Source organism: Gymnogyps californianus, chromosome 6 (genome assembly GCF_018139145.2).
Source record: "Gymnogyps californianus isolate 813 chromosome 6, ASM1813914v2, whole genome shotgun sequence".
Lineage (NCBI taxonomy): Eukaryota > Metazoa > Chordata > Aves > Accipitriformes > Cathartidae > Gymnogyps > Gymnogyps californianus.
The window spans coordinates 910,310-926,530 of NC_059476.1; the positions used below are offsets into that span (position 1 = coordinate 910,310).

Here is a 16,221-nt window from a genome sequence, read left to right on the forward strand (position 1 = left end):
TGTATATATATGTCGGGGGTGTGTACACAAACATATTAACTTACAAATATAATGCGTTTTTTAAAAAAAGTTCACTTTATAATAGATTTTCCAGCTAATTAATTCTTCAGGCTAATACTGACTTTGGTACGTTATAAAAATGTGTCATTATTTACAAGAACTCAGCAAGAATAAAATTAAGGCGAAGAACACTTCAGACTTAATGACAACTGAATCTGCTATGCCCGGGAGTACTTTGGAAAATGAACGATTAAATGGATGATTATCTTTAAAAACAGCTCTGTAGACCAGACTTTTACAATGCCAATCTCAGTTCTGTACTGAGTTATGCTAGATGTGTATTTTGATTATAATTACCGATTTGTTGTTTTTACCTAAGAAAAACCCTACATTGCTGATAAGATACAGACGTGGAACAGATCGTCACTGCGGAGCGTGTCTAGTCCGTGAGGCACGCCGGGAAATGGTCAGTTTATGTAGAAAGGTCTCGGTGGGGATTTGTTCCAAATTCTGGGCTCTGCCGGGAGCGCGCCTCCAGTTTTCTTTCTGAGAGAAAGACATGGGATGGAAGCTCCTGAGGTCTTCAGGGGGAAGCAGACATGACACAGAATTGCTGCTGCTGTGCACAAATTTACAGGATATTTACACTCTGAGAAAGCTCTTCACTACTTCTCACAGATACAAGAACACCCGTGTGAATTATACTGTATATCAGATACCCCTACAACAAAGTAGGAATGTAGGCTTCTTGATTGTAGAGAGGATAAAATAAAGGATTGTCCCAGGTACTGCCCTTTCTTCACCTGTCCAGGAAGCACAACGAAAAATTACTGCCATAATAAAACAGATGCTCTACTTAGACGGAAAAATCTCAGCAGGTCTGCTTCAAATTGTTTTCCTGTGGGAGTCAGCAAAACAGTAAATAGCAGCCTCTTAATACACTGAGACGCCTCCATGATGAAAGAGCTTTCCCAGATGGGCCTCAAATCTGCACTCTGCTGAAGCTATACTTCAGCACCAGCGATGTCGTTATTCCTGCCCGAGGACCTCCATCTCATCTCATCTATAAATTCAGACCGACGTTGTCATTTCTATGCATTTCAGTTTGTAACAACCCCTGAAACATTAAAGCAGAAATACTGTGCAACCAGACACCCTACACTTTTATATAAATGGACAATTATTAATCTGCCAGAAATCACTTTGTTATTACTGAGCCAAATTCTGCTCTTTACTGAGATCCAGAAAGTTACACAAGATCTACAGCGCAGTAAAAATGAGCAGCCTTTGAGCCATTTCCTCTGCATCTTCCCAGGAATGCCATTTGTTTAACTGGAGTCCTCTTGATGGCTTGAATTTCCCCTACACAGTTCACTCTAAACAAAGATGTTTTGGGTCAGCTTGCACAGCAGAGACTTGCCAATTAGTATTCTAATAATGTAGCTCATTAGCCTTATCTCCGTACCCCTGTGAAGAAAGCCATTTACAACGCCTTTCAAAATGCATGAATATATATATACAGAAGGCAGCCGACAGAACATTACAGGAAAATTCAAGCTCCAGTAGCTCATCATCTCCCCTGTGGATCATTTCTGGAAAAATGTGCTGCTGACCTTAAAAAAACCCAGCCTCTTCTGGCAACTAAAGCACACCAATAACAAAGAACAATTTGATTATGGAATCAACATACAAAGTAATTTAAAGAAAAGTAATTATCTACAAAACAAACAGGTTCACATGGACAGATCAAGCACTGGTGTAGAAGAAGGTGACCCCACCGGGCGCTCTGTAGGCATTCGTTGGGGGAAATGCCACCCGCCCTACTGCAGTACACACTCACACGTACTATCCACAGTTAAATAAAAAGATCAAATTCTGAACATTTGAAATTGGTATTTCTAATTGCTGCCTACAGGGGGAAATATGTTGTATATTCTTAATTAAAAATGTTAAGGCTACTTCTAAAAAGAATTTATACTGATGTAAGAAATACAAGGGCTAGAGGATCCGAAAATAGATGGGTTACTGTCTGAGCTCGTTGTCCACGACAAGCCTAAAGCTGGTTTACTGCTGGTCAACATCACTGACAGTTTTGGGGGGAGAGGCATCTCCCCACGCTCCTGGAGCACGTGCTGCTCCACAGGCACCAGTTAAACATCACAACCCTCTTTTAGACAGAGGTCTTCTGTCCATCCTTCTATCAATGAAAAAATGTAATTAATCTTCTTTTAATATTAGTATGTTCAATGTTTTAATTAAGATTGACATAATTAAGATTGTAGTTACAGTACTATCTTCTATGACCAATAGGAAACCTTTACAGTCATGAGTCAAACTGGATCACCACCCAGATGTGATCCTTCTTCATGGAGGGAATATTTCTTTGTAAGGGTGAGCACAGGACCTATTTTGGTCATTCCAATTTTATCTGTGTCAGTCTTCAGTCCAGGGTAACATGAGGTAACACCTCATGTGTAATTATCAGAAGGAATTTAGTTACAAAAGATATTGTGTGGTAGTGATGGGCAACTACTCCTTTTCCTCAGACGCACGCGTGTACGGACTCCTTCAAGGAGCAGTCTCAAAGCTCTCCATTTTACGTATGTGTACACACACACACAAAGTGTACCATATTTGGTAAAACTTTTTAGCTATAAAGGGAATAATTGCATCGATACACTGGAAACCACAACCTAACAGCCTACTCCGTGCTTGGGACAATTTTTCATACTAGAACAGCTGTTGCCAGCAAGAGCAGAGGGATTATTGCCCACACTGTACAAATCCCCATAATTTCTGCTACAAAGCGCTGCCCACCCCGACCACGGAGAAATTCGGTCTGTGAGCACCCCTTGCTTGGCAGAGCTGGCTGTGGGCAACAGCGTCGCGTTGGAGCTCTTCCTTCGTGTTTATTTAAGCCCCAGGCAGGGTCTGGGGGTGAATGGGACTTCGGGTGTGTTTGTCTCTCTGTCCCCCCAAAGCAAAGGCAACGTGGGAGGGGTGGGGAAGGACCCAACCTCCCTCTTTCAGGAGCATGGCTCCCTGCCGGGTTGGGGAAGCAGGACACATCCTCATTGACCTCCCACGCTGCGGTCCCCTGTCCCGCTGCACCAGTGGCCCCAGGAGCCTTTGGGACCATGGGGGGTTCCCCCGAGAGACTGGGGGAATGGCACGGTCAGTAGCCACCTCCTGTGGGGTGGTGGATGGGATGGGGCCACAGACCGGAGGGGTGTACACACCTCATGGGGGCGAGGGGAGCAGGACAGGAAGCTTGTAGACAGCAAAAAAATAGGGAACAGAGAAAATTATCTTCTGAAACCCAACAGCATCATGTCCTGAGCAATTCCAACACGAGGGACAGGTTTCCTTCTGATGACATGCAGGGTCTTAGGGGTGTGCACCTGAAGCCAGAAAGCCTTTTGGCCAGACATATGAAATGTGAGTCTAATGCTGGGATGTAACTCCCAACGTTCATTTAGGATTTGACTGAATATATGCTTAGACATGTGCCGCTGAATTCCTAAAGTATGTGCATTGAAGTACAAGCTTGTGCACCGAGTACAGATTTTCCTTATGCAAACCTGGGCTTCGGCATGTTTCAGATGTTATTTCTTCTGAATAAACAAATATCAAATAGAGTTATAATAATTTTTTTTTTTAATTAAACTAAGATAATTAGGAAAAAAATAAAAATTTTGGTTGCTCAAGCCCCTTCTATAAATGTAAAAGTTAATATCAAGAAAAATTTCTCTTAGTTTAACTGACAACTTATGTATTTGGAGTGCTACCTATCCCTGGGACTCTCCAACCTCCAGTATGACTTGAACACACACTAAAAAATAACTAAGGTTAACTGCCTACAGCAACTTCCTAAAACTGCTTGAAACGACAGAATAGCCGATAAAGCAGCCGTTTATTACCCTGCAGCACACACTATTTCCAGTTTCTTTTTGCCTGCAGCACCCTCCAGTGACTGATCCCGCTGATCGGTTTCTCTACAATTGGGCACCCCTGGGCTCCCCCGGCTCCCCCGAGCCGCGCTGCCCCACCACCCGGTACCGCTGGGTGCGGGTGAGCCGCGCTCCAGCTGCGGTTAGCTTCGACCCAACAGGAGCACTTAATCTTGTAGTGAAATTTAAATTTGGTGCATAATTAATGCATACATTTGGTGCATAAATAATACTTTTATAAAATACTTGAAACCGCAACTTTCCCTGTGCTGACAACACATGTATGTGTTTATACACACACACACTTATATCAAAATGTTATTAAAAGTATGCTGAGAAGTTAAGCAGTCTTAAACTAAGAAAAGCCAGAAAAAGGCACTCGTTGGACCTTGAGTGGCCTCCTGTGCCGGTGTCGCCTCTGACACCGCTGTCCTACGCTGCCCCCAGCACCCTGTGTCGCTCACAGCCTGTGATCCCTATTGAGTACTTCTCCCTTCCTTTCCCATTTCTCCGGAGCACGTTCCAGCACATCCTGGGCTGCACCGAGCACCCCGCTGGGAAAGGCTGGGGCGCAGCCCCCCACAGCCTCCTCTGCACCATCTCCCACCCACCGCTTCAGCCCTTCGCCGTAGCTGGGAGATTGTGCCGTGGTGTGATTCCCACTGCAGGAGCGCTGCTGAAGCACGGATGTGTAGGTGTGTTAAGGGTATAACAACAGTATTGTCCTGAACACCTCTAATAATAAGCACACATTAAGATATATCAGCTGTATCCTGGGCTGCATCAAAAGAAGCGTGGCCAGCAGGTCGAGGGAGGTGATTCTCCCCCTCTAGTCCACTCTCATGAGACCCCACCTGCAGTACTGCGTCCAGCTCTGGGGGCCCCAACATAAGAAGGACATGGACCTGTTGGAGCGAGTCCAGAGGAGGCCACGAAGATGATCACAGGGCTGGAGCACCTCTCCTATGAGGACAGGCTGAGAGAGTTGGGGTTCTTCAGCCTGGAGAAGAGAAGGCTCAGGGGAGACCTTACAGCAGCCTGCCAGTACCTAAAGGGGGCTATAGGAAAGCTGGAGAGGGACTTTTTACAAGGGCATGTGGTGATAGGACAAGGGATAATGGCTCTAAACTGCAAGAGGGTAGATTTAGATGAGATGTAAGGAAGAAGTTCTTCACTGTGAGGGTGGTGAGGCACTGGCACAGGTTGCCCAGAGAAGTTGTGGATGCCCCCTCCCTGGCAGTGTTCAAGGCCAGGCTGGATGGGGCTTTGAGCAGCCTGCTCTAGTGGAAGGTTTCCCTGCCCGCGGCAGGGGGCTTGGAACTGGGTGATCTTTTAGGTCCTTTCCAACCCAAACCATTCTATGATTCTATGAACTCAGAGTCTGTAGGTTTGCCAACCCCATGCATGAACACTTAATTTTGGCTTTAGCAAGTGTCTGAAATGCCTCCACATAGCAAGGCGGAGCAGTCTGAGACCCAGATGTTAACCACGCTCCTACCAACGCTCCCAGAAAGCCTCACACCATGTTTCACGCGAAGCACGGCCATGCGGGTGAGCCATGCCCTGAGCAGAGCTGCCGGCTGGCCTCACCGAGCTGGGGGTTGTATCTGTGCTCTGTACCGAGATCGCGCTGCCTGTGGCACCGGGAGCTCTCCCACCCACCATCTGCAAAACCATGAAGCTGGTGTGTGCGGGGCTCCGGCTAAAGGCAAAACTCCATGTAGGGAGGTGTTGGTGCTTGATCTGCTCAGGAACAGGCTGGGGTGCCTGAGGAAACTGGCAATGGTGTCATGGCCCAGCAGGCCAAACGATTTTCTAGTTTTTCACTTAAGGGAGATCAATATTTCTTGTTAAAAACACACATTCTAAATGAAAAAAACAGCATTTACTTGAAATCTAACTTTCTGTTGAGAAGTTGTTTCAACAGACATTTCAGAAAGCCCTAATTACAATCCAAGGCATTTTTATTTCCCTGCTTTGACTGCATTAAGGTTCTTTTTGGGTTACTAAACACATAGATCTCATTGATCTTACTGCCCATGAAACGCCAGCCCCTTGGGGACTGGTGTGACACTGACAGGCACGAAGGATTTGGACCACTCTCTAAAAACTAGCAGGGCTGAGATGTACAACTGCAAGTTTTGAGGAAGAGCATACGTCATCGTATCTAACCCTGGGCACAGATTACCTCAGCGAGCACCACCTAAGACAAATAATTTCTAAGACTTCCTGTGTGCATCCCTCTGTATGTAGACATCCTGTGTCTGATTGCTTTTAAAAGCAGTAATCTTATCTAGAGCAGCAAATCAATAACCTGCAGTCAAATACCTTAAGATCTGAGAGATGTTCAAACTCAGATTTGATAGACATTCTGATTAGAAAAAGTATTTGGGGGGAAAAAAAAAAGAAAAAAAGACAACTGATGGGATGAAGTACAAAGAGACAATTCCTCCTTCAAAGCAGAAACAAGTCCTGTGAGAAGTATTAGCTGTAAGAGGTATAACAAGCTATAGACAAGCTAACAAGTACGGGGACAGCCCCAAGAAAACCAAAAAAAGAAATGGCCTCCAAGTAATGTTATACGTGCTCCGATTTGCCTGTTGGTTTGCCTGTTGACTGAGTTATCCTGAGCATTATCCACAGGAGTGACTGAATTCTATTCCAGGTTGTTATTTTTTGGAGATTTGAGTATTTTCCCTCCTTTTGGGAGAGATACCAGAGTCCAGCAAGTACTGGTCTTTCTGGGCATGACAGACTCCCCCAGGCTGTGGTAGCAGCGATTTCTCACCAGCTGTCTAGCCGGGTTCTGGTTCCCCATCTAACATTCCTGTATTCTTAAAAAAGGCAGCTTCAGACAGTGCTAGGGTGACCGCTGCTACTGTCCCCATCATTTTTGCCAGCTCAGTAACTCATTACCAGCATAAATTAGAAAAAAAGTAAGTGAAATTGTGAATTAAAATACTTTTCTGAATACTATGTCTTTTCAATCCAAAATGAAAAATATTTTCATCTACTGCATTTAAAATATATATTTTTTAAAAGTAGCATGATTGCTTGCTGTTCATACAAATTTGACAGTGTATTTCATTACCTCCCTAGTAATTATTTAAGTGACTGCTGATCTAAAACCAGTTAGCATTTGTGATTATATCGTACTGAAATTCAATACCTAAATTACTAATGTAAAACAGATAAATAAATAATGTTCACCTAAAGACTTTGGTAACTTCAAAGTTTTCTCTGTGTTACCATCAGAAGCATTTTAACCTGAGCAAGAGAGACTAACAGCCACGTAAAGGAAGTTACATAGTATATATAATCGTATAATAAATGGGTTTCCAGTTGATCAGTCCATCTTACCTGACAGGAGCTCTGGTTTTGCTTTGTGCCTGATGCTTCCAAGGGATGGGCAGTCCCTCCACCGCATCCTGCGCCTCGGGGACCTTCACTGCACTGCAGCCGTGGAAAGCTGCGGACAGGAGCTTGTTCTTGGCCTTCCCCAACAGCCCCAGGTTTGTGCGCTCGGCTGCAGTTCCCGTATGGTGAATCACACTGTGGGATTTCTTCTGGATTTTCCCTCCTTCACCTGTTTTTCTAGAGGATCCATTTTCCTTCCCAGCTCCTGCGCCAGCCTCCTGGGCTCGGGCTCTGTGGTACTTGTGCTCCCTTGCCTCAAAGTGATAAAATCTTCTGTTCCCTCTTGCTGCCTCTCCCAGCCCAGAGCATGCGGATCAAGTATAATGTGTTTTACGTTCACTCTTTTCCAGGTCGAACTTTTTGCTGGGACAATGTTAAGCGTTTTGTCATCATTCAGGGACAGCAAATTGTAAGTTATTGTGCCATTTTTCTCATCGTGCTGCAGGCCATGGTCTACTGTAAACTCCAAAAAAAAAGTTACAACTTGATTTCCTGAACATAGCTTCACGTTTTTCCCTAAAACTGGGCTTGTGGGATATTCAACAAACCATCGGACATATCCTGTGTTATGAAGAAATACCTTGGAACAAAACACTTCATTTACATTTATCTTTTCATGAGTTACTCCTCTGGAACTCTTCCTAAAATCTTCTTGAAAGACAGATTTTTAAATAACTATGAATAACAAATACAAATGCGTGACATATAAAACAGGACACGGTCACTTCTACAGAGAAGCAATTTACTACCTGCTTAGCAGGGAACCAAAATATATTCAGTTTATCTGAATTAGTATACTGCTCCTTATGTAAAGCTGAGAGCTATTTCAAGCAGCAGAGCCAGGACTTCCACTGAAAGTTAGTTCAAGCAGCAGAGCCAGGACTCCGGGAAGGAGTCTGTGGCTGTAGGAGAGGGAGGGGGTTTTTGGCTTTCTTCTTTGTCGGCTTAGTTCTACCTTTTCAAAATGCTGTCAGAGATTTCAGTGGTGCAGACATCACCTGTGCAGAGATTTCCACATACTCTAGTTCAGCTTCAGTCTGAAAGGGTCGGAAAGATTGCATCTTCCATCGCCAGTAGCAAAATATGAGAGATATTTGGGGTTTTTGAAATGGCAATGTCTCTTTTTCTGTCTTGGTAATCAATGCTGTCTTCCCGTTAATAATGGCAGAAGCAGTTGTAGCTTCCTCAGTAGGCTGAAACAAGAAAAGATACAAAAACATGGATCAAAGAAAAGTATATCTGGGCAAAAATAACATGCATTAAATGTCTGTAAGGGTTATATTTATAATTATCTGTTTGAATTGTACAACTGATAAAAAAGGATTTGTCTTATATTCTGTTGATGTCGATGACTAGTAGGGAATGTTCCCCTCAATGCCATCCATGATGCGGTAATTTCTGCCATCTCTGGAAGCACAAACAGATTGGCGATTTATCTCCTGGGATGAATTATGGGAAAAAAGAGGGATTTAGGCAGTATCTAGGGTCCTATGGCATGATGCTTGGAGAAACACACATTTATAAATGACATGTTCCCCCCCAAACCATTGTGGTTGCCTAGCCTGAAGGCAGGACAAGCTAATGCAAGAGGTTCAGCCCGGCTGTGAGCGTGTCAGAGACCCCAGCCGTGCAGGGAGAAGGGGCAGTGGGTTTCCATGGATTTCCAGCAAGGATCAGCTGGAGCAACCCCCTGATGTAGTCAGAGGAGTAAGCACAGACTGGGCGTTTACCCTGGTTTGCTGGAAGTTTCCTTGCTTTTAAGCCTGCTGTGTTTTTCTCTTTCCTTGTCCTTCCCTCTGAAGAAGGAAATTCTGTTTGACAAGTTTTTAGCCTGCTGGTGCCTAGGTTTCACATTTTTTTAAAGGCTTTAGAGATTTCCATTTTCGGGTTATCTGGGGCGCCCAGGAGACCCCCCCAATACTGCAGAAGCAGCCTAAGTAGCAAGGGGAAGGCTCTGATTCCATACAAGAAGAGGGGAGAGCAGAGGTGATCTGAGGGCTTACCTTTTGCATGTGGCCTGAAGGACTATGACCAAAGAATGAAAGCTAAAGAGAAAAATAAAAACAAAAATAAAAACTGAAAAGGGGAGGGAAGAGAGGAAAAAATGGAAGAGAAGAAAGAGAATAAGAGTTTACAGTGTGTTTAGTTGAGAAATAAGCTGTGGTTACAGACAGAGTGCAACAAAACTCTCAGTTGAAACGACATAGAAAGTGTGAAGTAAGCTCCGAGGGCTCGGGGCTCGGCTCGGCTCAGCCAGAGCCCCCGTGTCCCTCAGATCGATGAGAGTCATCTCCTGCCCCAGTGGAGCCCAGCCCAGTCGCAGCCAAGGGCTCAGGAAAAACGGGGAGGAAAAAAAATTAGCTGAATTCTTCTGATACCTCAAAAAACCCCCCAAAACCAACACTGCTAAGGTTTGGGTTTAGTTTCAGCTGAAAGTCCAGCTCAGCCCCTGCTGTACCTGAACAAGTTCTCCCATGGCAATTTCACTAGAAATAGATGGTTTCAGATGAGGGTAATTTTAAGGTAAAATTCAACAGTTATGGCTTGACTGGAGAAAGCTCGATGACATTAACCACGGTGTCTGCTGTGGCTGCAGGTGAGGAGAGGAGAGAGAGCCTCCTCATTCCCTCTGGGGAAGGCAGGTCAGTGCAGCTGCACGTGCAAATGCTGGAGATGGGAGGGAGGGAGAAAAGATCCCTGGCTCCTTCCCCAGAGCATGTGTTGACCTCATCCCTCTGCTGTCCGGCGGCTCTCCATCACTCCCTTCCCAGGGCAGGTGGACCCCCCACATCCCTGCCGAGTCCTGTGTTTCAGACTTTACTGCAGGATAACAGAAGGAAAGACTCAATTTAAGCTGGTATCCTTTCCTTCTCAGAGGGACTAATGCAAATGCAAAATGGTTTCCTGGAGTGCGCTCACATTAGCTCACTGCGCTAACAAACACAAACTTTTTATGAGATTGTTTTCTTAGCCAAGGTGAAATGAATATATGGTCATGTGCACATACAATAACTGTTTCATCTGCATTACCTTACCTTTTCCTCTAACTCTTTTATTTGTCTTTTTTGGCCTTCAATTCTTTCTTCTAGCTCTTTAATTCTCTGTCAGATTTCAAATAAAAAAATATTTATTAACCAACCAAATACAGATGTACCCAGAAGATGCATTATTTTTGGAGATATAAAGTGTATGTGCTGTGATTCTAAAAAAAATAAATCGGGTTTTAAGCTGTAGATGAGTCCTCCGTGAATGTCACTATGCGTGACAAATTCATGAAAATCAAAATGCCCTGTTTGCAGGAATTATCCAAGGCAAATCAAAACCTGACCCCAGGACCAGCCATTTCTGGTACAGCTCTAGGAGGAGAGGCTGGTGCTCACAAGTTCATTACGGTTCCATCTGAGGCACCGTCCCACCCCGAATCTCGCCATGCCCGTGCACCGGTGCCTACCTGCTGTGCGTGTTGAATGAGCTCCATCCTTTCTCGCAGGATTTGGGCGTCCCTCTCCCGGAGCTCGCTCATGACCTGCCGCTTCCATTGCTCTACGGCGCTCTTCAGTTTCTCTTTCTCCTCTTCTGAAAGAAGTTCGGAAATTTTGGCTCCAGCTTCTTGCTGCAGGGCATCATAGAGCATGGCTTCTAATTCCAGAATTTGCTAATCAAAAACAATATAAGGCTGTCAGCTTGACCTTGTCTCTGGTCAGATGAGGATTTTGTGAGGAACTGAAAATCCTACCCTGGTAAGGCAAGGGGAGCAGTAGAGGGGTTGTGTTCTGAGCCTCCCACACAGGGCAGTGCGGAAAATGCAATCCAAGGGGAAAATACTTCAGGCTGCTTTTATGCTGTGGGGCTCTGAGCAGCACTGGAACTGGGACGGCCCCTTGCTCAGCCTAATCTGCCTCTCAAAAAGTATATGGATGTCAACTTCTCCTTTCTGGGGACGGGGAGATGGCCGTGGGGAGAACAGGCAAAAAGAAAAAAAAAAGGGGGGGAAAAGAAAAAAAAAAGGGGGGAAAGAAAAAAAAAAGGGAAAAGGGGCTCATAAAAGACTCATTTTGTGAGTTACAGATATTTTTCAAATTCAATGTTCAGTCTCTCAGTTCACCTTTCCCAGCTATTGTCAGCAGCAGCAGAGGATATGGCATCAGTTCGTACTCCCGCCAGAAAGGAATGACTGACTCCCTGTTGTGTGCTCACAGCACTTTGTACCAGCTAGCTTAAAATGCCTTGTGTGAAGGCATTTCCAGCGCTTCCTCTGGCAGAGCTGCCAGCTCCAAGAGGCTTTATGCTCAAGAAAAATATATCTGGTAGCTGGGCTCTGTTCCTGCAAGTCTCAGGCTGCAGAGCCTTTACTTTACTGCATCAGAAAATGTCTCTCGCACACAGACAGATGCACCGCCCAGATTTACTGAGATATGGAAGTGTGTAGGAAATGGACTGGCAACGTTTCCCCAGGGTCACCAAGCTCGGCACCCTCCTAGGGCAGGTGACCTTGCCAGACAACGTCTTCTGCTTCAAAGTCCAAGATAAATGCTATTCCTTCATGCAAGCCAAAAGCAAGCCAAAATCTTTTTTGGCAAGTTTGATACAGAGCAAGAGACAAAGCAGCAATTGATGGCACCTTTGCACACCCTCTTCAAAGCTGGTGGCATCTTGCAGAGCTCTCCACGGCTTCAGGAGAACACGACTGCAACAGTGCAGCTTGAAGCTCTAGAGGGGCTCTTGAAAATGCCATAGATGTCTGTTGTGATAATTCAGCTCAATTCGACAAGTTTTTTCACCTGAGGTTGCTGGTGGTGTTTTCTTACTATGGTTTAGCAGAGTCAGGACAGAAGAATACAAGCATTTACAAGAATAATAACATCATGGCAGGAGTTACGGATACTGATGATAACTGAAAGACAATAACCATGGTGTCTCTGCAGGGAAGATCAGATCGGATCTCAGAAGAAGATTCTGCTTTCACTTTTATAAATAACACCAACATCCTTCCTAACTGTAACTGTCTGAACAAAACACTGATATTTGAAACATGGATTTCTGTTGGGCCCCAAACTTCAATTATATTAGCTGTTATCCCTCTCTGATTATATTGACTTGTGAAGAAAGAATAGCGTGGGGAAACTCACGGTCTCCAGAGCAGCAGCAGTGTCAGGAGTCTCTGTGTGAGCCAAGTGCTTCTTGGAGCAAAATCCCCCACCAGCAACCAGAGAGTGAAAACCGTGCAAAAAGCTTAGCGGTTACAGCTGGTAATCTTGTTGGCTGCAGTTAGTGGGGGAAGATTAGCAGCTCCTCATCTCAAGGGGGACAAAGGAAACATGGAAGTGAAACAAATTATACAAATCAAAAGAGCTTTTGCCACTCGAATTTCGGGGCAGAACAAAGCTTTCTTGCTGTTTTCAGGTTGCATTTGTGCCCGGGAGTAAAGCCCATTGCTTTGCCTGGGGACACTTGTGTGATGCCTTTAAAGAATACAGGAAAATGCAAATAACCCTTGGCTATGTCTGCATGGGCTGCAACACAGTTTGTGACGCTCGTTCCCTCTCCGCGAGCGGCAGAGCCAAGGAGCGGCGAGTTGTTGCTGGATCCTTCAGTACATCTGGGACCCTGGAACCGACGGAGAGCGAGCGGCTGGCCATGAGACGCAGGGGTGCCAAGTAAACCGTAGTTGATAGCCACAGCTCCATGTCTGAGCTCTCCTGCAGACGCCATGACGTTACCAGGAGTTTCAAGCGATGTCATATGATTTTTCCCACTCTGCTGCTGTTGCAAGTTTCTGCATACTCGGATTTATGGATCCGTTTCAGAACTTGCCCAAGACACAGGGGATCACCTCACTCAGGACTTATCTTTGAAGACGAATCCTACAGGCTCAGCCTTCGGCTGCACCAAACTGCTTCTCAGAACAGCTCAAGGCTGCAGGAGGTAATCTGGCGTTAGGGCTGAGACCGCAGGTAAGGGGGCCTGTGTACTTTCCAGGGTTTCCACTGTGCATAGACATTGGTTCCAGATACAGCTCAGCATTTGGCAAAATCAGTCTTAAAAGTCACCCTTATAGGAACAGAAAGTGTACTGAGTAAAAGCTCCCCCAAATGGTTTGAGATACAAATAGATAATAGGTATCCAGAAAAAGAGCATAAATACTCATTGCTTCTCAGAAAGTGTAACTGTGCTCAAGATTTAAATGGAACTGAAAGAATGAGATAAATTGATATGAAAATCTATGCATTTATGTCTTTCATGAGTATATATTGAACTTTTCTCTAACTGAAGGAAACAAGACAGCTGATGACTGAAGAGATGGTTGAAATGGGTTAGGATCAGCTAATGATGAACCTGACCTAAAATCAGTTTCATTTCAAATTTACAGAATCACATAGTATCTCCAGCTATTTTAGTTACAGAGACTGTAATCTAAGATCTAAGGAAATGTCTAGGACAAAATCTCTATTTTGGAAGGAAAAGAGAAATTACTGAAAGCATCATTTTCGTATCAGTCATTTATCAAAACCTCTGCTGAATTACAATTTGTGTTTAATAAATCAATATTTAGGTCCTAACCCTGCAAGGACCACGCCAACACAAGGAACTCTGTCCATAAGGAACTCACTATTAGCTCAAGGTATACAGGATTTGTTTAAAATTCAGCCTATTTAGTCCTCGGGCCACTCCACGAGCAGTACTGTCTAAAGCGAAGAGTTTTTCTATAGAGAACTGACTACACATACGACACAAGGTAAGTTAATCAAGATGTCATAATTCAGTCAAGACTGGTTTTCGTCACCTTGTGAGCCTGGTCCAAGGACTGTTTCCTGAAGTCGAGCTCATCATCCAGGTAGCCCTTTTGCTTGCTGAACAGCTCCTGGGGACACAAGGAAGAGGCAGTCAGTGCAACGGCCGTGGCCCTAATACGACGGCCCTTCCTGCTGCCTCTGCCGCCGGCTCGTTCCCCTCGTCCCTCGGTACCTTTTCATTCTCAAGGTCCAGCATCTTCTGCTGCAGTGCAGACTCCGTCACTTCTATCTGCTGTAGCCACTGTGCACAAAACAGAGAGCAGGTGCTTAAGCCTGAAGAGCAGAGGCAGCACGCCTGCGCATTCAGCTTTCCCTGTGACTTTAGGGTGTGTCAGCACATGCTGCAAGTACTTATTTAAATTCACTAAATAAAAGAGGAAAAATTAACTATATGGTTACATTTTTTCTTTTATATATATTGGTGATGGAAAAAAGCATTATTTCAAAGCCTAGCCATTTACCTTCTAACATCATTTTGCTAATTAAGTAACATTTTAAAATAAGCAATGTCTGTCTGTATTGCCTGAATGTTACCTTTATTTTGCTGAAAACTAGTGTAAGTGTAATTCCACATAAAGAATCATGGCATTTTGTGATGAAACTATCATTTACATCACCAGTGTCTTCAAGTGAGCTATTCTGAGAGGGTCAGATGCTTTCATGACACGTGTTTACTGACGAATGATGCAGTTGTTATTACCTTTTCAGCCAATGTGAGAACTGTCCTTGCTTGTATGACAACTACTTGCTCTTCGTTGGTCAGATTCTGCGCCAAAAGCAGAATATAATTACAACAAATCCCAGTGTCTTGCTATTAATCCACTACTTGGGCCACTGCTGTATTAAATAAATATGAAATTAAATATGTTCGAGGAACAATAAACTAAGGCAAAGAAAATTAGTATTGTAATGCAACATTGTTGTAAAAACAATTGTAACTAGTCATGCTGAATTCTTATCATACATATAGTTAATTCTTCTAAAATTCTCACATTTACCAAAAAAAAAGTGACACTGGATCTATTTTCACCCAACAGGGAATAAGCACACAGTTACACAAGACAAGATCAAGCTTAGCACAATGTGCCATTGAGAAAAGAGATGCAGTCTTAAGTCCTTGAGTTCATTATATGCACAGTAGGTTAATACACAATCCTTATTTTGCGTGGCCAAGTCATGATTTTTGGAAAACATTTGTTAAGATGTTAGCTATTCAATCCATGTTTTGTTGCTTTTTTTAAAAAATTGAAGTACTGAAACTATGTTTTGCATTTCATCCCACACTTCAGTCTTACTCTGACCACATCTACAGTAGGAGAAGCGAATCCTTCTAGTTTGGGACGCGCATTTGTTCAGATCCAGGGAGCCATTAGCTATCGTTCCCACAGGGTAATCTGGAAGTTGGTAAGAAGGGTGACTATAATGAACTTCAATTTAACGCACAAGGCTGGGACAGTGAACGTGCTATCCGGCAGGGATGGGAGGAGACTTTTCCTGAGGACCCTTGAAAATTGTCTCTTCCATAAATGTAAGTAATTTTTTTTAAAACAAGTTATGTTACATTAAAAATGAAACCATCCACACAGCATATTAACGGTGTTCTTTCCTGTTCCGTGAGTTATCCCCTGACCTGACTCCCCTGTCTGTGGGGAAGAGGAGGGCACCTGTGTTCCTCAGCCCCCTTCTCTGTGCCTGTCCCCAGTGACCCGCAGCCTGCAGGGGACGTATTGCACCCCTCTGACCTTTGCTTCTGCTCTACTCCTAGAGCTACCCTCTCAAGGGTTTGCCTTACTCAAAGCGGTGTTTAACTCGTGACAGTTCAGTGGGAAGCAGCTAGAGGCTGCCAGGGGGGCTTTACAGAAACACAAGTGAGAAAATGCATGGAAAAGGACGGAATCACTTGCGCACAGGCGGGACACGGGTTCGCTTTCCCAGATTCCCTAACAGCCAGACATGACAACGTGCAGCCACGGGGCAGAGTCTGCCATCGGTGGCTGAGTCTGTGATGTTAAACATGTGAAAACAAGAAAAAAAACAAGTGATAACAACGGTCTACAGTT

General features: G+C 44.4%; 1 protein-coding gene across 18 annotated transcripts in view; it reads right to left on the minus strand.

Annotated features, from left to right (window-relative positions):
• Positions 1-9,392: 9,392 nt before the first annotated feature.
• Positions 9,393-16,221, minus strand: part of JAKMIP3 (Janus kinase and microtubule interacting protein 3) — a 35,648-nt gene continuing 28,819 nt past the window's right edge. For 12 of the 18 annotated variants that reach the window (XM_050898777.1, XM_050898778.1, XM_050898782.1 and 9 more), the window contains 6 exons: positions 14,862-14,927; positions 14,334-14,402; positions 14,152-14,229; positions 10,819-11,022; positions 10,403-10,468; positions 9,393-9,443 (listed from right to left, as the gene is read on the minus strand). In XM_050898777.1, coding sequence (XP_050754734.1) covers positions 9,393-9,443; positions 10,403-10,468; positions 10,819-11,022; positions 14,152-14,229; positions 14,334-14,402; positions 14,862-14,927 — 534 coding nt within the window. Of the gene's footprint in view, positions 9,444-10,402; positions 10,469-10,818; positions 11,023-14,151; positions 14,230-14,333; positions 14,435-14,836; positions 14,928-16,221 lie in introns of all 18 variants that reach the window. The other 6 variants (XM_050898773.1, XM_050898764.1, XM_050898780.1 and 3 more) reach the window with 4 other exon arrangements.